The sequence below is a fragment of the Centruroides vittatus genome, unplaced genomic scaffold, assembly GCF_030686945.1.
Source record: "Centruroides vittatus isolate TY-2023 unplaced genomic scaffold, ASM3068694v2 contig_1781, whole genome shotgun sequence".
NCBI classification, from domain to species: domain Eukaryota; kingdom Metazoa; phylum Arthropoda; class Arachnida; order Scorpiones; family Buthidae; genus Centruroides; species Centruroides vittatus.
In genome coordinates, this window is record NW_027121090.1 from 125,196 (window position 1) to 151,449 (window position 26,254).

General features: G+C 27.7%; 1 protein-coding gene across 3 annotated transcripts in view; it reads right to left on the minus strand.

Annotated features, from left to right (window-relative positions):
• The window catches only part of LOC136969417 (band 4.1-like protein 5), a 52,348-nt gene extending 30,797 nt beyond the window's left edge, over positions 1-21,551 (minus strand). Inside the window, exons 1-3 of one of the 3 annotated variants that reach the window (XM_067263562.1) lie at positions 21,260-21,551; positions 3,143-3,247; positions 2,409-2,451 (exon numbers count right to left, since the gene is read on the minus strand). In XM_067263562.1, the coding sequence (XP_067119663.1) occupies positions 2,409-2,451; positions 3,143-3,247; positions 21,260-21,415 (304 nt within the window). In that variant the 5' untranslated portion in view covers positions 21,416-21,551. Of the gene's footprint in view, positions 1-2,408; positions 2,452-3,142; positions 3,248-3,335; positions 3,360-21,259 lie in introns of those variants that run through there. The other 2 variants (XM_067263563.1, XM_067263564.1) reach the window with 2 other exon arrangements.
• Positions 21,552-26,254: the final 4,703 nt, after the last annotated feature.

A 26,254-nucleotide genomic window follows, 5' to 3' on the forward strand; every position in this document is an offset into this window, starting at 1 on the left:
TTTGCTGTTAATTTCATTGAAATTATTTTTTAAAACTATTGATTATTTTATTGTTTCCATTCATAAATGTTTTATTGAAAATTCTTCAGTTCAATTAATAGATATTATATACAGGTGTGTATATATATATAAAACCAGTAAACAACCAAGTTTAATATCAAACAATTCATTTGTTATTGTAACCAACTAGGCTTTTATCCAGCAATAACATGCAAATATCTGTTTTATGTTAGTTTAGACACTTGTGAAAACTTTGTAAGCTATAAGAAATGGAAACTGATTATGGAAATTCAGACACATATGAAACCTTTGTAATAGCACCCATGAATTTCTATAATTCTGGTGTTTATATTTCTTACATACAAAGGTTTCATGAGTGAGTGTCTGAATTTCCATAATTGCAGCTATAAGTTAGTGTATTTTCATACTTTTTGAAACCTTTTCTTTAAAATATAAATTTTCATTTTAAAAATCTTCTATACACACAAAAAATGTATATTAAACTGAAAAACTAATATATTTTGTCATATTTGCTGTATGTACTGTACATGACTATGTGATAGCAGTTGCTTTATGAACTTTAATACAAGTGTACCTCACCTTACGTCGGTAATTGATTCCAAGAGATAAGTCGAATTTACTTGTCACTAGGCTAAACCACAAAAAACCATTCCCAGTTCTGTATTATATTTATTAATGCATTTTTAATAATATATGGTTAATAAGAATCTATTTTAAGCTTACAAACAAATTACTTTTTTTCTGTAAACTAAAATTTATCTAAATTTATGAATACATGTATGTACTGTACATACAGTAAAGTACATACTTGTAAATGTACAGTACTAGTACATGTTTGCAATTTAGCGATGTTTACAGTACATCATGGACTCTATTTGACAATGTGGTTTGCTCTAAGACATTATAAAATAAAATGATTTTGTAAGGTTAAATAACAAATATGGTTATTGAAATTATTTTGCGATAGTAAAAAATAAACTAATTTACATTAAATTTACCAATAAAGACCGCTAAATAAGACGACAATACAGAGTCTCAGATGTTTTCATATTTCGTTCTCTAGGATTTATGATGTACAGTATTAACATTTACTGTAAATTATTATATATTAATATGATTTTATATACTTTTATTCTTATTTATTGTATAGTTACATGATTTTATGTGCTTCTAACGCTTTTCTAGTGATATTACGACTTCAATATTTGTGGCAGATAGACGTAAAGTCAAATAAAATGATTTAAACTTGATTTTTATTTTTTCATATATATTGACAAACAACATATAATCGAGAACGACTTAACTTGAAACGACATAACCCAAGGTATACCTGTATATCAAAAATTTACCTCACAGCATAAAAATAGCAAATTCAATTTCACTCTGAAATATAAAAATTAGAATTTGGTATAAATTCTTTATCAATTATTGCTTCACTGATTGAGAACATGTACTGTTCACAGCTCCATAATCTGCTGGGATAGAGTTATGGCTGGCTGAGAACTATCAAGAGCAGCAGACAGCAAAATTCTTTATTGTGTTTGAAATAAATTACACAACTTAATTGTACTTGTTATATAATTAAATTTGGATTTTGTTTAATAAGGGTCAAACAAAATTTCAAAATAATGCCATTTTAACTAAACAGCTATCAATCGGGATATATTCGTGCTACAAACTAAGTTATTAACAAATTTGGCACTAAAACTAGATAATGCAGTTAAAAACAATTTAGAAACATCTGGAAGAAAAGTATATCTAAAGAAGGATTGAAATCAACAACCAGGTTGATCATTTCTTCTGTTGGATTGATTATACTGTATATTTAAAAGACAACTTTTAAGTGAAATAAAGTAACAAGTTATTTATAGTTTAGATAGAGTTAGATAGCCTAATAAATAGGATTTAACAATTTGGAGGGTTTATCACACCAAGGCCGACAGAAAAAAAGACCAGATCTTTTACAAAAAAGTTAATCTTTAATAATCACTTTCAAATTTAGGTAAGGATGCATTTCAGGTACATGGACCACTCATCAGCTTACAAATACATAGCAACAACATATAATTATAACACCAACAGTTAACCAATACAAAGGAATTTTTTATATATACAGTGCACTGTATTTACAGTTTTTAATACAACCATATACTAAGTAACTAAAACTATTGAGCATAAAATTTATTTATATAATAATGTGATCTCCAAATTGTTAAATCCTATTTATTAAGCTATCTAACTCTATCTAATTTAAAGTCGTGGGCTAAAAGCGTCGTTTATCATTATTAAGTTATAGTTTGTTATAATGGCATTCTGCTACACTAAATAAAAAAAAAAGAAATACAAAGTTTATCAAAGCACAACTAAGTAATTAAAATGATGCTTACTCTTTACTTGTTTCTTAACTAATTTTGTTGGATCTAGCCAATGCTGAAATTATAAAATAATTTTTATTAAAACACAATGCAATAATATAAAAGTTTGTCATAATACACATTTATAAATGCATACACAATAATTTATTATAGAAATAAATATTCAGAAATTTACAAGAAATCTTTGTGAAATCATCTCTTTCCGACTACTTTGATAGTATTTTAGACAGTAAATTTTAAACGGGACTTTTAAGAACAATTTTTTAGTAATAAATTTCCCTGAAGACGAACTTAATTGATCCGAAAGTACTTGGGAAGACGCTACACATTGATTTCTGATTCCAATAAAAGAAGTGGTTTTGTGAATTATCCAAAAGTTGGAGTGTTTCATGAATTTTTTAATAAATTTTCTTTATGTAGCCCAATTATAAATGTATTATGAAAAATAATTCCTATTATATTTGCAAACAAATTAAATTTTTGATGATACATTATAATTATGAGGAGGAGGAATATTAAATTCTTTAAAAAACAATAGTAAAAAAGCATTAAGTCATTCAGTATAAATATTATTTAAATGCATATCATTCTAATTCAATAGCTATTGTTGACACTTAGTCAGCATTATAATGAAAAGCCAGTTTATTCTACAGATGAGGACAACAATAATTTAAAAAGAAATATATTGTAATACAAGAATATAATTAACAGTTACTTGGATAATGTAAAGTATAAAATTAAAATACCTGCACTTGATTTGCATCCATAAACTGTAATCCAAAATAGTCTTTTTCCACAAGATCAATGTGATAATACACTTGCTCATAAAGATCCGATCCAAGGGCTTTTTTCTAATATAATAAATTATCATAACTTTAACTTATGTTTTAATTTTTACATATTAATTCTGCAAGTTTCTTAATATTTAAATGAAAATACCTGTATCATGTTACATTATTCTACAGTTTAAAGTAATCGGAAACTTCATATTGGTTCACCTTTTGATATTTTAATTAATTAAGGTCAAATTATTAAAATAATTCAGATATTTTTGTACATAGACTCAAATAAAGTTTTGTCTTTAATTATATAAATATTTACATATTTTAGTCGATTTTATATAAACTTCAATAAGCAATAACTTAAAAATAGTTTATTATATACAAATGAAATAAATTAGAATTTTATTATATAAATGTTTTCGAAACTTGTTATAAACACGTCATTAGTCAAAAGCTAATAATCTCAACAAATGTCATTTTATCTCTAGTATAGCGTTACCTAGTTCGTGCGTAAAAAGATAATTTGAATCACTGGACCATGAGTTGTTATCTTGCTAAAAATAATATAAGATATTAATTTGAACTTATACATTATTCAAAATTTGGAATGTTTATGTCAATTTAAAAATAATTCCAAGCATCAGAAAATAGAGAGATAAAATTAAAAAAACAAAAATTATTTACAAAAATTAAATCCACAGTAGTAGAGTATCATATATTCAAACTAATGTTTGTTATTTCAACATACACATCACATAAATTTTATAATTCATGTATAAAAATTAAAATAACTCCAGGAATTTAAAAAAAAAAACTGCTCAAATTTACATAGTTTATGTTTAATAAACTGCCTTTGAATTGAAATAATAATCAGAATTTAAGACTGCTTGATTCTGGTGATGACTTCATTTTTAATTAACTTGAAAAGCTCATCAGAATTAAGCAAATCTGTAAATGTATCAAAAATATATAGATGATTAATAATTGGTAAAGATTTTAGTCTGGACAAGTTATAGATTAAATTTAATAAATCTGTGCGTTTCTATCTTGTAAGAATTGCTAAAATAATGTTAATGAAATAAAAACTTGTGATAATATTCTACTTTATGCATGTATATATATATACGCATATACAAAAGAATACTACTATGTAATACTGGCTTTAAATAATATTAAATATAACTTTTATAATAAAAACAGAACTTTTGCATTTTAAGGAAATGTTCTAATTTTTCATTTCTGTTTGACTTACCAGTTAATAACAATACTAAATCATTCATTATTGAATTAGTTCTGTATCATAGAAAAACAATTCATACACTTTTCAACTGAATCTTAATATTAGTGGATGCACACATTCATTCAGATATACAGTAACCTATACATGGAACTATTGAGAAGATATAGAAGCACTTAATGCTTCCTCCCTTATAAATTTATGTTATTTTTACTAACAGGAGATGAAATTGTTAGGATTGCTTTTTGTAAATAAAAGAACATTCTACATATTTAATTTGTACAAAAAAATGAAGGCAAAGGACCCCATACAAGTTCTTGACAACCATATACAATAAGTATCCACTTGTGTCAAAATGCATTTGAAATAAGTGCTATACTAATCAAATATTGAAAGATCTATTTAGAACTTTAAAGCAAGTAAAATCTGAGTTCTTAGCTGACATATTCTTTAAGAATTACAGATCTTCAATATCACAAAAATCCTAATAGTTCTCTAATATCTAATCCCTAATATCTGAACAGCAAATATAGTTGCATTAGAAATGATGATAATATATATTAATAAAAACAAAAAACCGAACACAAGAAAACAAATATTTCTTAAAACTTGTTTCTCACATTTAATCAGTTACAAAATTAAAATTTATTCGTAACTAATCCAACTACTAAAACTTTTTAATAATATTATTTCTCAAAAGTAACTTAAAGTTACATATAACAAATATATTTATGTGCTTATATTAAAAAGCACAAGTTTGTAATTTTATCTTTCATAAACACTCATAAAATGAATGCATGCAGATGTCTGGTATAAAATTACTTTTGTTATTCAATTAAGAAACACTTGATACCATCTGGAAGATCTAACAATATAACTGTAGCATTATCTATATGCTTCAGTAACTTTTATTATAAGCAACAGTACAAAAGAATATGAAAATCCTTAAATTTCAGTTCAGTGCACTTCAGTATTTAAATTGATTTTATATAGCACACAATATTTAATAGAATAAAAAACAAAATTATTTGAAATATATTTATAAAAAAAAGTCCTATCTGTGTAAAATTAAAATACAACTTCAGGAAAATGTTTATTATAAGTTGTCGAATCACTTTCAATGTTAAATGCATCTTCTTTAAATGAAAAGTACACACTAAAAATAAAAATCTGATGTATATTTTTACTGGTGTCATTTTTCAAGTGTATCTAGAAACCAGGATAAATGCTATCTTATATAAAAACCTACTTACAGTAGTTTCCTTTCAAGTCATAAATAATTTATTGCACAACTTTAAAATGATCTTAAAATTAATTTAAATTATCAATAAAAATACAATTTCTATTTTTTAATATTGTGAAAGAGATGTCATCTGTTTTTTATTTTATTCTGGCTTCAATTTCATCTCATGGTCTATATTGATTGTAATCATTTTTATTACTTTTGTAATGGTTTATTACTTAAATATTGATAAGCATTTTAACTAATAAAAAATTCATTTATATAATATTTACTTACGAAACTGACTAAATGTAATACAATCATGTGATTTTGAGCTTATTCAGCTATTAAAGATTTCAATATTAAATTACTATCAAACTTAGCATTTATCTTTAATTTAAAGTACTAATGCTGGAACAATTGACATTAAAAGCATACCTTTCATACTTTACCAGTCTGAATTTATTTACGATAATAAAAAATTTCAGTTTATTTATAAAACTGCTTCAGGTCTGGCAAGCAAATTCGAAAAATGCATCATTCTGAAAGTGGAATTTCAGAAGAATGTTTATTTTTCGAATGTGAATGCTAGAACTGAAGCAGGTTTATGAATAAACCCAAAGCATTTGTTTGTTTATTGTAAATAAACTGAAGCTGGAAAAGTATAAGAGGTATGCTTTTAACATTTAATTTTTATTTATGTATTAATATAATGCCAAATTTTATCAATATCTATGATAATTGCTCACTTCTATCATAAAAAATATATTTTTGTTAAAATTAAATTTTTTAAACGAAGATCACTGCTGTAATCAGCTTTGACATAGTACACACATACATACACACATATATATATAATATAACTCTTAAAAATATTAAGTATATAAATAATGAATCAATAATTTTTAAAAAGTTTCTTACTTAAATAAATAAATAACAAAGCAGGAAGCAAACTCTTTAATAAAAAATTTTTTTTATCAATTACATGAAAATCTTTAGCTAAAGACTGTGAAGAAGCACTATTGCATTAGTATTTACAACATAAATCTTTTCTAGTTAAGTAATTGATAATAAATAACTTATTTTAAACAAATTACTTAGATGATAGACCCATCGGAAAAACCATATTAATAATAATCATGACGAAATGTTTGTTATAGTACGTTCTACTTAACATTAATATTCAATAACATAAAATTCTCCATCTGTTTCTGGGAAAATGTGATTTATGCAATAAAATAGAATTATCTTTTCTTTAAATAATATAATAAAATGAAGAGAAAGAATCTATTACATTATTAAGACCATTATCTGAGTATATAGAAAAAAATCTAATATATCTAGAGAAATCAATGTTATACACTGTCCAATGAATGAAAACAATTTCATTGTTATCAAGACAGATTGAATAATCTTTAATTACATCATATTCTATCTTCAATGACTTTGCTCTAGTTCAATGAATTGCTCGATTATTATCAAATTGATTATTCTGACCGATTGCTTAGGGAACAACGCAAACTTTGCATTAAACAAGAGAAAGTATAGAAGATATAATAGCCACTCAAGATTGTATTATACAATATTACACAATTAATTTAGAACTGTGTCATAAAATCAATTTTGATGGAATTTATAAACCAATTCAAAAGCGTAACCAAATGCAAAAATTCTCAGCTTTTACTTTTTTGTAATTTAAAATTAAAGAGATAAATAACTAGAATTAAAGAAAATAAAATTATTATTCTTGAATAGTTTTTAAGTGATGATAAACTAAATGTTATCACTAAAAGCTTTCACTAATATTTTTGTAACATTATTGAAAACACAATAATAGTAATGTAATATTTATCATAATATGCATGTAATCCATTAGCGTTTTAAATATGTATAAGATATGTAAGACAAAAAAAAAGAAAAGTCTTGTTAAAGGTTCAAATGCACTGAAATACAGTAGTCATAATTATGGTAATTATAAGTATAGGCTAATATAATGGGAACAGAGTGACAAAAGTTAAATGAGTTTGAATCAGTCACAAATGTGAGACCCCCCACGCTCCAAAAACTATAAAAACTTATAAATGAAACTCAATAAAGCAAAATTTTTTACCCACTTATCAAAACACATTTTACATCATTTTCATGTTTTATTTAAAAGACTACATTGGGGGTTTTCTCTGTAAATTCTAGCCAAAAAGCTCTATTGACTATCCTCTATCTGCTTGATTGAAAATGATATTTATATTCAGATTGGAGATTGATATTTTAAAAATATATATCACCTGTAACTTAAAAAGTGATAAACAATATTTTAAGATTTAAAATAAAACTTGAATTAAGTAGTTTCATTAGTTACATAAATGGATTACGTATGCATTGCATACAGTTAAATAAAATTAATTTCTAAAACAAACACAAAAAATAATTGAAGAGATTTAAGAAGTCATCCTTCATCCATTGTCACACCTTGGGAATAAAACAATCTAACAATCTTACAGTGGATTTGATCTTTTATTGTAGGATCTTATCAACCTCAATATGTAAAACATTGAAAATAAAATTTTCTTTTTATTGTTTTTTTTTAAATAAAATTCCTGGCTTCTATTTTTTATTATTAAAATTAATTTCACCAAGCATTACTACACTTAAAACTACACTACTGTGTGATAGGTCTAACGATAGTGTTGTCAAAAACAAATTTATAGCATTAACTAAAAATTTTATTGTTAATATTCATATTAGAACTGAACAGGATACTTCTAAAATAAAACCAAATGTACGCTACTTTTAATTAAAATATGTTTATAAGACTAACAAACATATTTAATTAAAAATATAAACAATGTAATGAATAATAACTAGACTCTTAAGTGAAATGAGATCAGATATTTAAAAAAATAATAGATAAACATGTACAAGAGGGTTGAATGTATTTATTTGCTACGTCATGCCTCATGCTTACAATCATTAACTTTTAAGAAAGTTACATATCAGTCTACTTAAGAGAAAAAAATAAATTAATCAGCATAATTTTTTAGAAATGATGTATTCTTTTTCTGGAATTTTAAATAAAATAAGTTTTAATTTAAAAAATTAAGAATATACAGTGGAACCTCGCTTAATGAGTGCCTCGCATAACGAGTGTTTCGCATTATGAGTTAGACTCTAGAATGAATTATGCTCGTTAAGCGAGATTCCATCCATTGAAAGAAGAAGAAGAAGAAGAAAAAAAAAGAAATTTTTAATGTTAAGATTTATTTTCATAAAACAGATTTTGTCACTATGTTTACTAGTATAAATATAAAATTTATTTTAAAAAAACTATTTCATTATTCTGTATATTATACATACAAACACACATGTACTCTGTATATATAAAAATTACTTTAAAAAATTATTTAAATATATATAAGACACTAAACAGTAATGATCACAAAAATTTTTTTGGATCAATTTAATCCTTTTTTTATATCCAACCAAAGACAAATATATTTATATATAAGACAATTACATAAAAATTAAAATTTTACTATTTGCAGAACAGTATTAAAACTAACAGTGTTTTATAAATTAATTACAAAAAGAATACTGACATAGTATGAAGTAAACAGCGCCGGATTAAGCCTCTAGCGGGCCCTAGACAAAATTTAAATTGGGGTCCCATTTAAATAAGTTGCTTCTAAACAAATCTTATATAATGTGACATTAGCGTAGCTAGCATCGGTGACACCCAGTGCGGATATTGTGGTGTCATCCCAAGTCACACTGTAGTGTCACCCTTTTCAACTCTTTTATAAAACACTATTCAATTGTAATATCTTCGCACTCGACTTGAACACTATATCGAATATGCAATGTCGCGACGTATAGGTGTAGATTTAGAAAATAAATCATAACCATCCATACATCGGTACTACCACGAGATGCGGACCTAGGAATATATCTAGATGGCGCGAGATCCCGTGGTGTTACTTCTGACCCATGGGAGGCTGTTGACCTTTTTTTTTTTAGGCAATGGCTAGTCGAGAGGAGCTTAGTAGGAAAAGAATTGTTAAGTACAACATTTTCTGTCCTATTGAATTTCTTAAATTTAACTCATTTTCAAACAGAGAAATCTTCTGCACTGAAGCCGGGCCCCTCCGACTTACGGGCCCTAGACATTTGCCTACTTTGCCTATTCGATAATCCGGCCCTGGAAGTAAATGGTTGTACAATATTGAATAATAATGCTATAGCATACATCTTATATTGGCAACAATCTAATGTTGTCTAAATTGACAGCATTGCCATTTGGACAACATACTTGTTAAAGGAAGCTCCTCAAATGTAAATCCAATTCAAACTACTTTTCTCAGAGTAAAACTTTTAGGAAATGCTAACATTTTTAAGTTATAATTGTCCCCATTTGTGTTGTAGGGAGAGCAGTCATAAGGATAGCCTTTTGTTTATTTACTGTATGTTCATATTAGTGAGGTTTGTTTAACAGTGATCTGGTATATTCTTTATTTGCCTTGTTACTCCTGATGACCAGCATAGACACTAAAAGTTCTATGGTTTTCTTAAAAGTTATCTTTTCAATGATTTTTTTAATACTACAAAGAGTTCACTGGTTAAATAAAATTACAAAATAAAATAATAATTCCTTTCACATGCAGTTTTATCAATATATAAGATAAAAGTAATCACAAAATATAAATAGTTAGTTTCAGCATTTATGCATCACTTTTATCAACAAGTTTGGATCCTCTTTTTAAATTGTAATATATTACAGTCAAATTTCCGTATTATGAAACTTCTATATAGTGAATTTCTTCATATAATGAATTTTTGCATTGTACACTGATCTTCCTGCCAAAAATATAAATAAAATTGCTTTTAAATAACATAGTTAAATTTCTACATAACAAATTATTTTTTAATTTGTAAGGACTGTCAATTATTAAAAGTCAATTACTCTGTTTGGGTCAAGTTCAAATTTAGGTTCAATTTCAGGTATAAATCCATAAACCCTTTGTAAAATTGCAACCCAGGTATGAGAAATACTGGTCGTTAGCTTTTAAAACCATCATATAATCTGCCCTGGCTACTGATTTTAAAGAAGGGTGAGAGAGATTAGGGCCAAATTTCCTCATTGACAGATAAACAATTTACATACAATTAACAAATGCTTATTAAGAAACTAAAATCACATTTTTGAGGTTAGTGATATTTTATTTAATTTAATTTAATTAGTCATCCAGTTGAAATTTCAAGAACTGTTAATATAGTCACTGCTTTTAAGCGATGTACTTAAAAAAAAATTAATGTGTTCAGGGAAGTTGATAACAATTCAAAAAAGAAAGACATTGCAGCAAAGTTTAGAATTCCTGCGAGTAGTTTATCAACCATAATAAAAAATTGCAAATCAATGTTGAAATTAGCCAATGATACAAGACCTACAGCAAAATGTGTTTAGGTCAATGTAGATGAAGCAGTTTTAATGCTCTTAGTAAATGTGAAGCATATTAAGAGAAGAAGAGAGAACATTTTTAAATTGTTTTATGCAACAAAAAATTATAGTTTTTTTTCCTAAGAAAATGTAATTAAACTAACTTGTATTTTAATACTTCAATGTAAACTTACTTAAAACGAGCAGTTATTTATTGTGACATTGTCACAATGCCAAGCTGCAATTTTTAACCATTTAATTTGTTTAATTTAAAATATATGCTCTCCGCCTCAAACTAATACTATAGTATCTTGCCCCTATACATCATACTTTTCCTTTAACAAGAGTTGCAGCAGGGACACCTTTTGGGAAAAATTTTTGATTTGAAATAACATGACTTCTAGTTTGCATCAGAAATTCATATATAGTGAATCGAGGCCTCTTGTCCCTAAGGTTTCCATATCTTGTTTCGTCTTTCATCTAACTAACTCTCTTCTCAAGATTAAGGAAAGACAGGCAAACGGACAAATGACAGTGGAAATTTATACATCTACAATTTTTTCAAATTGCAGCCCAATCATGTTTATATTGTGTTATTAATTATGTTTACATGTATATTCATATGAGTAAGCATCATTATCATGACTTAGAAAATTATTTTAATGTTAAAAATTAGGCCCACATTCCACTATAAAATTAACCACCTCCAAAAATTCAGTTTATCATATTTTTCTTCCTCAGTTTATTATTACCATGTTCATGAGGTAATTAATTATCACCTAAACAGGGAACAGACATTTGGTAGCCTATACATTTCATGGCTAGATGCATTTCCTGCAACAAATTCTTCTTTTATCTAAACTTGGAACTAGATAAAGAGGAAGGATTTGTACCGAATTCCGAGTGAAGATAAACAATAGCATCTAATATTCTGTACAATCTCCAAACAGAAATATTTGGATTCTACTGTATACTGCTTAATCTTCAGTTATCTAATGACAACAAACATGTTAAGTGACTACTAACTATCGCTCCTATTTCTTATTATATTAAATTCTTAGAATTTAGCACTAAAATGAAAGTAAGAAAGATTAAGATTTTAAAAATAAATTAAATAATAAGCAAAACAGAATACAGTAGATAAAACCAACAAAATAATGTTTGCACAAGAAAAAACAAAACAAAAATGTATAGTTAAAATAAATTTAAAAATTTTGTGTTCAGAACTATTTTAGAAAATAAATAACTTTTTCCTTTAAAAAAAAACATTTTATTTCAATTTCATTTACATTATGGACATTTCATATACTACATAAAAATAAGGAATAAATAATGTAAATAAAAACTCAAAAGATAAAGAATAAAATGAAGAGTTCACTTATTTACTGGCATATGAAATGTCCTGGATATCTAGTGCTATTTTTTTTATGTTTTGCAAAAAAAATACTCAAAATTATAAATTATATATAAATATGGAAACTAAATTTCCAAAGTAGCTATATTTGTACAAAATAGTATATTATCTAAAATGGATAACATCAAAATTTTATAAAAAGTCCAGTTGTTCAAAGTACAGCAACAAATAATTCATAAAGGTAAACTGAAAATAAAAAAATTATTTTTATTTTCAGCTTTTTGATACAAAACAGAGTTCAAGATTTTGATACAAGAGAGTATTAGACTACACATAGATTAATTACCATATTTACTCGCACATAAGACAATCTTGCATATAGGACAACGTGTGACTTTAAAGATCAAAATAAAAAAAATTAGATTTATTAATGCACTTTTAATTTCATTTCGTTTAATCACAAATAAAATATCAAACGCACGTAAATGCACACATTGTCAGCAAAAATTACTAGCATTTTAAACTTTAAGGAAAAATTTTTGTAAAATCGACAACATAATTTTTTCATGTAAATCTGGACAATCGGGAATCTTTTTCCCAATTTTTAATAGTCGAATCCACTCTACGTCTATTACACTTACAAGTCTCTCTGAATTCTGATTTCCGAATAATCATCTGTTTTCATGTGGAAATGGATTAAAACTTATATTGGGTTTTTGTGTAGTTTTGGAATTTCAATTTGGAATTCAATGTAAAAGCTTTGCTTTTCCTGTTGCTATTCATCATTACTCCTGACATTACACAACTCAGATAAAATACTTTTGTTTTAAACACAAGTGGGTGAACATCAGGTAAAAAATGTGAATACACTGTTCACAAAAATTATTGCAAAAATGCAAAGAATCCTTCACTCATGAGTATAGGACAACCTAGGTTTTTGAAGCAGTGAAAAATGAATAAAATCCTTGTCTTACATGCGAGTAAATATGGTATACAAAAAAGCAAAGTGTAAACTGTACCAATGCACATCCAGGAAGCTTTCTTAACTAATGTTTGTAAATAATATAAAAATTAATACTGTGAAGAAAAGCAAAGACACATTTAATTAAATATTTTTGCCATCAAGTAATTACATATAACATTACATAGAAATTCTTTAAAATACTGATTTATTTTCTCTTATTAAAATGATCAAATTATATAAAGAAAGAACATGATTCAATTAATCACTTCAAACAGGAAATAATCATTTAATCCTAAAAATCTTTAATTCTTATTATAAATTTGAAGAACAGCTGTATAAAATGATGCACTGTAGTAGAATACAGCATAAACAATTAGATATTTAAATCAGAGAAATTCAATTTATATACATGATAATTGTTCAAACATAAATCATTTATTCTGTAAATAATGTGATATATTAAATTATTTTTACAGCTATAATTTTGAAGATATATAATTAAGAGGAAATAAATAAATCAATAATAATCATGTCAATATGAATAAATTTCTTTTAGTACAAAAAAATATAACAACATAATGCGACAAACAAGTTTGAATCTTGATTGTATAGTAGCTTCAGTACACTTAGATAATTAATCTGATAATGATAAGATGCTATAAGTTTCCAAAAAGCTTAAGTCTTTGTTTAAAATCTCATAAAGTCTTGAAAATTCTTAATGATGTTAATGGCCACTTAAGCTTATGCTTCTGTTATTTTTCTCTCTTATATTTCAGGCATCTGGTAATAATCAAATTTGATAATTGAGTTGCATTTTGGCACATTAGTAAATTTGTGATAATTTACACAAAAAGCTTTCCACATTAAAAACATATTGGCACTTTTCTAAGAACATTTTCCTTTAATTAAAATCTAACAAATGAAGATATTAATTAGGTTTCCATTACTGGTTTTTGTAGCCTTTAAAGAATTAAAAGCTGGTGGCTTTCTTTCTTCGGTAACATATCACATCATTAAGACCTGAAATACATTTCCTTTTTATACAAAAATTTACGTGTAAGGAAGTATTATACATTATTACACTAATGACTACATAAGATTCTACCAAAAAAAATTATTTTGATATTTTGTATAACATTTAACTTCATAGTTATTAAAATTAAACAAATAGACACCTTCACTTATGATTTATTTGTATTCCTTGCATTTTAATAAAATTAATTTTAAAATCGGTTAATAATTCTCACTGGAATAAAACTTTTAAAAATTCATTACAAGGCATGCATTATAAGAGAGAGGAAATCAATGAAAATATGCAAAGAAGTGTATTATCTTTTTTCCTGGAAAATAACCAAATTATGACATCATTCACTACATTACATTAAGTGATTCAATCCTCACAAGAGTATGCAAATATATGACATAAATACATCCATAATTATACACAAACGCAAAAGTAATGGATTAGGTACCTAAAAAAACTGTAAAGGATTTTTTACATTGCTAGGTAAATTATAACATCACCTAAATAAGCAGCGGAGAAATTGTTGAGCTCTTGGTTTAAAAAATACATAATTTATAACATCATTTTCTTTTTATTTAAATATGGTAGCCTATACAGTAAATAATCAGATGATTATTTTGCATAATTTAAAAATACATTTATAAATAATTTAGTAAAAATTTTGTGATAATTTCCTTTTAATTTTCATTTTAAAATTACACAAAATATAACTTAAATTATTAATAAATTAAGTGAAAAAATTTAGATAAAATGTAATACTGCAGTCAGGGTAACATAAAAAATTATAAGATTTAATATCTAATATCTGTGTCTAAATGGTAAATATAATTATTCTGAATGTTATCAAAACTAAAATTAATAGTAATTATTAAGGAAGTTGCTTAAATGTATATCCAATTTTCTCAGAACAGAAAGTTTTTAAAAAATTCAAATGCCTTCTGGCTTGATGCCTTTGGGGTACTATTAAGTGTAATGTGGCATTATCTCTTGATGATTCCTGAAGTTAGGTATAAATCATGCAACTTGAGTTTCCTTAGCTGTAAGAAAATGCAAGTCATTCGGTAATGACATATACAGAATAACAGATTATTTTAAGTTAAAACAATGTCATTCTATCAATCTGGAATCATTTCAACGTGGGAAAATTCCTCAATAACAAGTTAAAATTTTCAATATCACTTTATTAACATCAGATTTAATAATTAATTATAAAAACTATTCTAAACAATTTCTAGTTTAATTTATAGAATTTTATAATTAAAAGTTTAGTGTTAAAAAGAAAATTGAAAATTTCTGAAATCATCAAGTACTAAATAGCAATAGAAATCTATTCATAAATTAAAAAAAAAAACAAAAAATATATAGTATTTGTTTTAATTAATAAAGTTTACGAAACAAAATGTAAACAAAAGTTCTAATATATTTAGACTTAAATGAATCATCAAGGGTGCCTAAAGGAACATAGAATAGCCTTTCCATAACAGTCATTTATAGCACATTAGTATCCTGTAAGCATTCCTGACAATAGTTACGAATGCAAAAGAACTAGAGGTTTTGTTTCTTAAACAGCATTAAAGCAAATATTTCTTTACTGTTTGTAATATCAAGGAGTTTCATTCTTATTATCACCTACAAAATTTTCTTCAATCTAAATAAAGTATTTACATTTTTTAAATACTTAATTTTATTCTATTTAATTTTTAAATAACAAATGCAGTGCAAAGTTTCCAAATTCCAAGCTCTAAAGTATTAAATTACTAAATTTATATTTTATAAAATTCAATACAATATTTACAATGCATTTTAAAAATATGAGCTACAAATTAATAAAAGAAATAATTATTATAAAATAGATACAGAAAAATTATTCAATTTTTAATTTTAGAAAACACTCAACAGTACATCAAAACATTGACTAATATAAAGGTATACCTAAGGTAAATAAACATATGCAACATATGGTATTCAACACACAAGCTGCCGTTCCAAATTAAATTCAATACACAAATGTACTGTTTAAACTTCAATATTAAATTAAACTAAATTCATAGATAATCCATAAAGATTTAAATTGAACAATACTGATAAACGAGCATATTTAATGTCTTCAATAATGTAGCAAAGCATATACAAATTGAATATAACGAATGGATTCGATACTTTGTCTCGAAATTTACACATTGTATATTAATTTTATTAATTACAAGCATTTCAAACTGCTCCGAAACTTCTTTAGTGATTAATTTGCGCTGTCTCTAGGAGTTTACGGGAATAGATTGATGAGAAAAATTCATAAACAAAATTATAAAAGCCTTTTACTAAACAAAATTCATAGTTTTTGTTTGCTAACTTTTCTGTAAAGGGATTTCAAAACACAAAAGATTTTACAGTACATAAACTTTAAAATGCACGAATTATACCAAGTTACTGATGTGTTAAGGGCATATTCGTTTCATTTACAAGGTTAATTTGACAAAAGCCTGAATTAAATTCAATTAAATTTAATTAATCTTGATTGATGGCTGTCCATGTTCGAGAGTAGAAGATCTAGTTTGCTCGCTTTCCAGTTTAATGAATTATCTTTCTTTGCAAATAAATACAGCTAAACAGTGAATAATTTGCATTTTCATAAGATGATTACGGGTTATTTTCTTTCTTACTTCCCTCCGAGGAACGAAAATGTTTCGCTCGAAGGATTACGTTAATTGTTGCTGCGGTAGCATTTTCATTCATACATGGATGAAGCACGTAACATCACGTGACCCACAAGCAATTTTCAAAAATTCAAAAGAACGGCACGTGACCCCGACGTCAGAATTCTAGGAAATAATTTTTTTTACCTCGGGTTAGCCGATCGGTATTTTTAGAAACGAAATTCATCGAAAAAGTTATCGTCATCGATCGAAAGATATTTTTCACCTTTCCTACACCCCAAATTACTCGTTAACGGAAATCACGTGACGGTTACGTCACGCCAGAGTGTGGGGTAGCTCTTACGTCAAGCGGCAGCCATCGATATAGATTATTCATCACACGTTAAAGCCGTTTCGGGGCTACAAATGTTGTAAATAAATCCATTTAAATTGTTACTTTTACGTAATTTTTTAGCCAAAAAAATACTTATTAGTAGGGGAAGACGCGACCATATCTGTATCACGTAACCGGTTGTGTTTTTGCGATAAAATAGTTTAAAAACCTATTTATTTATTTTATTTCTTGTAAAAAAACACTCGACATAAATGAAGCTAGGGGAAGGATACAAGATTAAAAAAACTGTGCCACATTTTATCACGAAAAGACTGTGGGACATGTTGCAGCTGCCTCTTTCAAGGGTAACTACTGACGTCTTTCTTTCTACACACGGGTACACAACAGCTTCAGAAACACTTCAATACTTATCGAATGCCTATTAGCCAGACGGTAAACACCTAGGAAAGCGCTAAATTCCACGATGCAGATGACTCACCGTTAGTGGCATACCGGTCTAGAGTATTAGTACACACAGGGTCAAGGTACGCATGTTTAAAAGTGTGCAAGAAACATTTAAAAAAGCACAGGGAGGAAAAAAACCAGGCTGTCATCTTATACGCTAAACACCAGCCGTATCATTTCAAGTAATGTTTGAACACTATCTGAAACACAAGAAAAGCGATAAATTCCACACGACGATGAGTCACTGCACGAATAGCATACCTGTCTCTAAGTGTTAACACACTGAAGCGTGTGTGCAAAAAGACCTTTAAAAAAAACACCAGCCATATGTCACTTTGTACAGTACGTTACACGCCAGGTGCCAAGTCCAGGCGTTCAAACGCTTAAGCAAACAATTCCATATGGAGTGGCCCCCCTTCGACGATTTCAATACAACACAGTACAAATGTTCTTAATAATTATTTCTACACCACTCTAAATACAACTGTCGAGTGTGTAGCACAGTACAAGAACAAACGTGAATGCCTAATGAAGCAATATAGGAAGAGGAAATTAAATATGGAACAATTACACGCGCTAAGGTTTATATATATATATATATATATATATCTGATTCATTAATTATACACTACATAATCTTAGTTTAAAATACTTTTGATGGGTGTCGTGCCTAGTTGTCGTTTCCGGAGGCCATATCGTTATTTTTATAGTCTAGTGTCACATTAAGTAGACGTTATGCCTCCAGCCGGTATAATTCACTGGTGATTGTCCTAACGCTAAAGAACAATTATGCCATAAAAAAAAAAGGAAGACACTATAAAATATTTTTCTTCCTTCCAAATGAGTTTATTTTGTAAAGTTTGTAGACTCACGATTATATATTATTTCGAGTAGACGTTATTTTAATGATGGAATAATAATATCAGAGCGTCCAAATTTTAAAAACTGATTAGCGGTGTGTGACGTCCCTGCGGTGGCTCTAAGTTAATTAGCGTGTGATCCGTGTAACAGAAAAGCTGGCATATGTAATGTCACAGATCAATGTTTCATTTATATCACATTATAAATATTTTTTTTATTTGTGGTTTTAGGCCCTTTACCGCTCAGAAAGCACAAAACGGCCAACATTAAAAATATTGGTACTTAATTATGCTATTGTATGTCCACGTAATGTGGCATCTCCTGGAGAAGGTATTGTATTCCGGATTATTGTGACGTTACGAAGAAAATCCTATTAAAAAATTAATGAACAGTCGATACGTGAGTCGTCAGAAGAGCCCGTTTTACGTATGACATCACTATAGACAAAAAAAAATGGAACACCGCATTCACTGTGACGTCACAAACAGCATCAAAAACAAATCGTTCTATATTTCAAAGGTGTGATGTCATGAATGGAAACCAGACAAAAACAAGAACAAAGCAATTATCATCTTTCACTAACACACGGCTTACATACATTTAATGAAACTACAGGAAGCAACTATTTTAAAACGATTACTTTAGAAATAATTTGTGACCCAAATCCAGATAAAGCGGAGATGGGTGTGTGTAGTCCCGAGAAGGGTCAGGAAGAAAAAGGATTTCGGTCAAGGGAATTACACTATATGGAAATGTGACTCGTATTGTCGCAATGAGATGTTATTAGTAGCACTACACGGATAATTACAAAAAATAAAAATATAAAAAAACGAGTTTTGAAGTAAACAGTAATCGCCCAAGCATACTCTAATCTACTGTGATAGCTTCCAAGAAAACTCCCATTTTTCTTTAAGCTTTGGACAATTTAGAGGTTGACAACCTCCCAAATACGTTAAGCTACAGAGAAATTAATCACTTAAGGGATTTAATTATCTTTCACTAGGTTTAAAAAAATAATTACGTTTATATCTGTGACAATTAATAAGACACAGTGTTATATAAAGCAGAACAAGAGGAGAAAGTGGTATCAGTGAGTGTTTTACATCAATTTCAAGAGGGTGGACTATGTAACATTATCCCTGTTCTAACATAAACATTAAACCATGATACCAAGTGTAGCACAGCATGAAATTATTATTGATTAAATTTCATTTTCTTTTTTTTTAAATTTTGAACACATTAATATATTATATAAATTTATTTATTACAGATAATAAATTTTAGTCTGAAATATTGTGTAGAATTTCAAACAGGTAACACTGAATGTTGTTAGTTGATTTAATAGTATTCAAATATTTAGTTTAAATTTCTTATATGTTAAATTATAAACAATATCAAGAATAATGTAGGAAGGTAATAAATTTTTTTATTACCACCACCAGAGCTTCAGCACACAAATAACATAAATAATACAAAATTATTTATATTATTTGTAAATTTGTTTTAATTCTTCACATAATATACAAATACACTATATGGAAGATTAAAGCAATTTTAATTTTTGAGGCCATTACAAAATATATTTGTATAATTTAAAAAAATATTTTCAACTGAGTAGTGTTTACTATTTATTTTTTAACTATAACAACAATAATACCAAAATAAATTATTAAAAACTATTCATAAAGTTACATTAATTAACAATACATAAGAAAAAAGTTAAGATTATTTTAACAGTAATAAAAAATTGCTTTACACAAAGACTTAAATTCTACAAAGAAATAAAGTCTGGTATTTAATCTATAAGAAGATAAGATTTCATTCGACTTCACTCAGTTAGGAAATAGCTGTTCCAATACAAGTACACGAAGATAAAAACGTAGGAAAACTCCCAAAAACAAATGAATTTCGCAAAAATAAAAATTTATTTACAAATTTCCATACTCAGAAATACCAAAATACAAAACGGAAAGAAATTTTTCCTACATTTTAACAATAGAAGGAAAAACTCATGATTTTGATTTTGCCGTGTCTGATTGTCTCTTTTTAACTGGCTGGACATTTATTTGTGCAATCAGTCAACCATCAATAAAGCTTACTCTCAACTGCTTATACTGTTTATATATAAAATTATATATATTTTTTTGTTTTTAATATTATACTACTGAGCTACAATAATATATGTATGTTACCACTATGTGTAAATCACCAAATGTATAAATACAATATCAAATTATCTAAAGGAACATATTAAATGGAACAAAAATAGTCACAACTCTCCAACCTGTTGAGCAATTTTAACAAGCACAATATAATGATAAAGATATTATCAGCAGGAATGGTAATAATAAAATAAAACTGATCTATTTATATACATTAATTTTGATGTTTTAATGTCAACCTATGCAGTCATTCCTTTCACATAGGAAAATCACTCTGTCAGGATGTATAAAAATCACAATAGAAGATTTCCGCTTTAAAGCGCGTGCATACACGTGTCTGGCGTTTAGCAGTTAACACGTGGTTTATTTATTACGAAAAAAAACCAAGTTATCTTACCGTTAAATCTATGGAGAGATCGGTGCCATCTAATAGAATTACTTTACAAGGTAGGACATGTTTGGAAGCCTTTGAAAGTGGCCGAGTGGCATTGTTCCCAGTTTTGGCATTCCTGGCGGTGTTACGACCGAATCTCTTGCTGAAGAATCGTAGCATCTTCCTAAGAATCAACCACTAAAGTCGTTTCGATATCGGTTTAAGTTTCATAACCATTTAAGATAAATAATTCCATCGACTTTCACTAACACATCCATTCTGTTCGGTTGCACTTCTCAACTGTATTGCGCATGCTCGCATAACAGTAGCTTTCGATCTCGTCGTCTCTCATTTTTTTTTTTCGGGTGGCGCCATCTTTCATCATTTTTTATTTTCTCCGCTTTTTTTCTGTTCTGATGATTTAAACTATTTATTCCGTGCGAAGTAGATAAAAAAATTTGTAAGTATTTGTAAGTATTGTAAGTATAGTAAAAAAATTTGTTTTAAAGTATTTTTGTTTTGAGAATTGTTTTATAAATCGAACATTTGTTATTTTTATAAAATTTAAATATGGTGATTTGTAGACATATAATGGTTTACAGAATTGCATTAAAGAACATTAAACTCTTTCTGATTCAATTTTGATTGTAGAACATTTAAATTTTTTCAGATAACGACAATTCTGTTACTTCCCAGGTGACTATAGATTATAATACACATATTTCTTTTATTTATTCAAATGTTTAGAGTTTAACGGAAAATATTCTTGTAATAAATTAAAGTAAATATATATATTTATTAATATAGAATATGTAAAAAGTTCTAACTACGGAACTTAGAATATAGTATTAAGTCGAATTCAAAATTCAATTAAATTTTATCTTCTGAAAATAGACACCAGATGGCCGAGATGGTAAAGGCCGTTCCGTAGGATTTGGGTTCGAATCTGAGTTGGATACTGGTTCGTGTATAGATCCTTAAAAGGGCGAGGTTGTTTTATAAACACTATTTTTTATAACTATTTTATTAAGTTATTCAATATAAGTACAGTATATACAGCAGTAATGCAATAAAGTGTACTAAAGAAGAATTGAACAGCTGAAAAATGATGTTTTATTAATTAATGTATCTTAATACTTACCAAGCCGAAGAGTTAAACTTTCAAAACACTTTCCGTGCGTATGGCCTTGGTCGGCACTTCAGGAATTTTTCCTGGGAGCTCTCTCCCAGATACATCAGTCCTGTTCTCATCACCCAACTATTCCAATTGTATGCTGGCCGAACCTATAACGGGGACAATTTAAAACATGCCCTCTTAGTTTCGTCGAGACAAAAATGAGGAAAAAAATTTCCGAGAGGTCAGTAATGTGATTTATATTCTTCCACCATAAAAGATACGGGTTAGAATTTTGTTCAGATACAGTTATTTATTTGTTATATGTTATCCTGTATGATCGAGGTATCGCTCCCGAATCCTTGCCAAACGTGATCGCTTCCATAACGGATCGGGTCTTCTCATAATGGGCATGTAGCTGATCATATAATCTGCAATATGCTGACATCTCGCATTAATTAACCAATCAAGCAAAACATATTAAGAATATTAAATAAAAATGGTTAAACTCGCCATGGGCATGGAAGAAAGGTTCTTATAATGCCCACAGGACAGATTCAAATGTAAAAATTTATATATATATATATATATTTTTCGTAATAATTTGAAAATGTGTTTTAGCGGTTAGGGTTTATTTATATTGTAGTTAACGTTTAATTATTTTCATAATTTCTGTATTTTATCTCGTTAATCGTAAAGTTTATTGTTCGTTTACATTTATTTTATTATGAAGATTTTTTTTTTTTTACAAATGTTAGAGATGAATAAGGAAAGAGGAACTACTTTGGCATAAGCTCAGAAGAATTTGTATACTGGAGGACGTTTCTTAAAAACTTGTGGAAGGAAAAAAGAAAAGAAAGAAAATGATTGATGATTTAAAAGATTGTTGCAGTTATTGTTCCAACAAAGCCAATGCAAGAAGGAACTGAAAGAATTCTGACAATTCTTAGGACCTACTTGAATAACGGAACACTGGAAAGAGGAGAGAGAATTAAATTTAAATCCACTAAAATTGAAATAATAACATAAATCTGTATAAATACTCACTTAATTTTATTTATATTTGTAAATTAAATTCTTTATTTCAGATATAGAGTTGAGTGATTTCGATTTCTCACTGTTCTCTGCTCATTAATTAAACAAAAGGTAAGATGAATGCAGGAATCGAGGGGAGAAAGAATAGGAGTAAATCAAGAAAATAGGGAAGAAAATTGATTTGAAGATAAAAGAAAGGAATGAAGAGATGATAAAAAACATCGACTCCATACAGTACATGTGAAAGACTAAGAAAAGAATTAATATTCTTTTATAGTTTACTACTTGATATAATAAGCTAATTTAAGAGAAGCTAAACATCTTAAACAAGCTGAAATAACTAATAATATTCAGTTATTCATTTGTAATTAGAATAATTTACTACACTTACAAGAAGAAATTTTATATTACTTTTGTATAATTTTACTTTTATACAAAAGTCTTTCGTCCTGAAACATGAGTCAAATGGTCTTGTATATTTTCTCTACTTAGGCCCGTATATAGAGTACTTGAAACATATCGTTTAATTTTCTTTACATTCAGTTTAAAAAGTGAAAACTGAGTAAGTTGGAGTAATAGTAAGAGATTTTATAATTAATTTAGTTTTTAATGCTTAATTTTAATAATTGATCAAACATTCCTCTAATGGTTATTGATGATTCCATAAATAGGCCTACTTGTAAAATCAATATCTGTACTAATGCTTACTAACTTTGTACTATTAAATCTAACTTAGAAAGAAATAGGAAAAATCTATATTTATAGACTTTTGTTTTCTATATAATTAGAGAAAAATTATTCAGAAAATATTATTTATTTTATATTTAAAGGGATATTTTAATTTTATCTCAACACGATTGCTTAGTATTTATTTTCAAAATAAAAGTTAACTTTCGTATTATGTATTTTTATATATGTAAGGAAATTTGGAGGTCCCTATTATCCGAAGGCTGGTTAAATTCCTGATGCAAGCCTGTACTCAATACTTGAGAGGAATAAATTACAAAACAAACACTCGTAATTTCTCATAATTATAAATCCAATAAAAAATAAGAGTTATTTCCTGCAGGGGTATTAACTACATCGTGATTAAAATAAACATGAATCGAAAATGATAGCATTCTATTGTCATTCGATTATAATATTTTGTCACTTGTTAAAATGCGTATAATTAATATTCAAGAGTTACACGTGGTTCATTGACCCGAATTTATAAGGTAAATGCGCTTTAATTAATAATTCTTTTTATAAATTTATTAAAATTTATTTTAAAAAAAGAACATGTATTGTATTTATGTTTGTCCGGCTATATAAAGTTAATTAATAGTAAATAGCAAATACTTTGTATTGTCTAAAAAATTTCCAGTTATTATATGTTAATTATGTAACATAAATGAGAGATGAACTATGTCTAGACCTGAATTATCGATGATAAGTTATAGTCTGGACTGGGTTCGAACTCCTCAAGGATGTAGTCTAATCGTTTAGAGCAGTGGTTCTCAACCTTTCGGAGACCGCGGAACACCATTCATATACTTTTTATTACACGGAACATTAGCTTCAATATATTCAAAAATTGATAATCAATTCCATATTTACTATTCTCAGAAAACAATGAAGCAATAAACTAATAAACTCTAATATATTGAATAAAATAGAAACATGGAATTGTCTACGAATATAGCAAAGAAAATAAATTTGAATAAAAACTTTAAAATTTTTTCCTTCGTGGAACAGTCGAGGTAGGTTTGCAGAACACTGGTTAAGAACCACTGGTTTAGAGCCCGGCCATTTGGCTGACATATAAACACCGAAACAACTTTTTAACTTTTCTAGGCTTATTTTATCTTTTATCTATGATAAAAGAAAAATTATCCAACCGAGGCACTTAAAGTGCCAGATTGGATTACATTAGTTTGATGGGAAAAGGCAACACAACATATGGACGATATGCCAAGGGGTGCCACTCGGGACTTTCTACGAGCAACTGAACCCTATTTAGGAATTAGACACATGAGAAAAACTAGAGAAACTTCACGTGGCCAGCTCGTTAGTCAAGCACGATCAGTGTTTAATTATTTTATCCGCTCGACCATTGGTGGACACTTAAATATACCTTTGTCATTATCACTCCTGGTGACTCTGATTTGGGTTCGAATTCGGATTGGCTCAGCAATTTTTATAGGAAGGTTAGGTCAGATATGTCGGGTATCATCATCGCCCAATCCCGTTCCCATTATACATCTGATCGAATTACACGATAAGCATCCGCAGAATGGAAGAAGTTATGACATTGCATTGAATAATTTTGTTGGAAAAACTAGAATAAATGTTAGTTCTTTGTATCTTGAACTGCATGCTCAGGAAAAAAATAAAAAGTATAAACTACATTGCTTATGAAGATGTGATAGATCGAGATTTCCCGATACAAAAAGCGAGATTGGTAAGAGGAAGATTCAGTAAGCCCGAGGTGAAAATATTCTTTGCATATTAATTATTCTATACATCCACAAGAGCCGAATTATCGGGCTAGAGTTGGCTATAATAAATAAATAATTAATAAGACAATTTGGCACTAGAGCTTGGCGTTAGGCGCCATCTCTTACTAAACTTAATAATTATAATTAAATTAAATAAATAATTTTAATAATTTGGAACTGGAGGAAAAGAAATCGGCCCGAAGCGGGACTCGAACCCGCAACTTCTGCTATCCGTGCAGACACGTTACCAGTTACGCTACCCGGACCTTCAGTCCGATCGCCTCCTCCAGTATATATAAGCTAACACGACGACCATCGACAGTCATTACAATGCCGGCTGGGGACACATCAAGTGCCCACGTCCTCCCAAGGCACTCAACCGGCCATCGC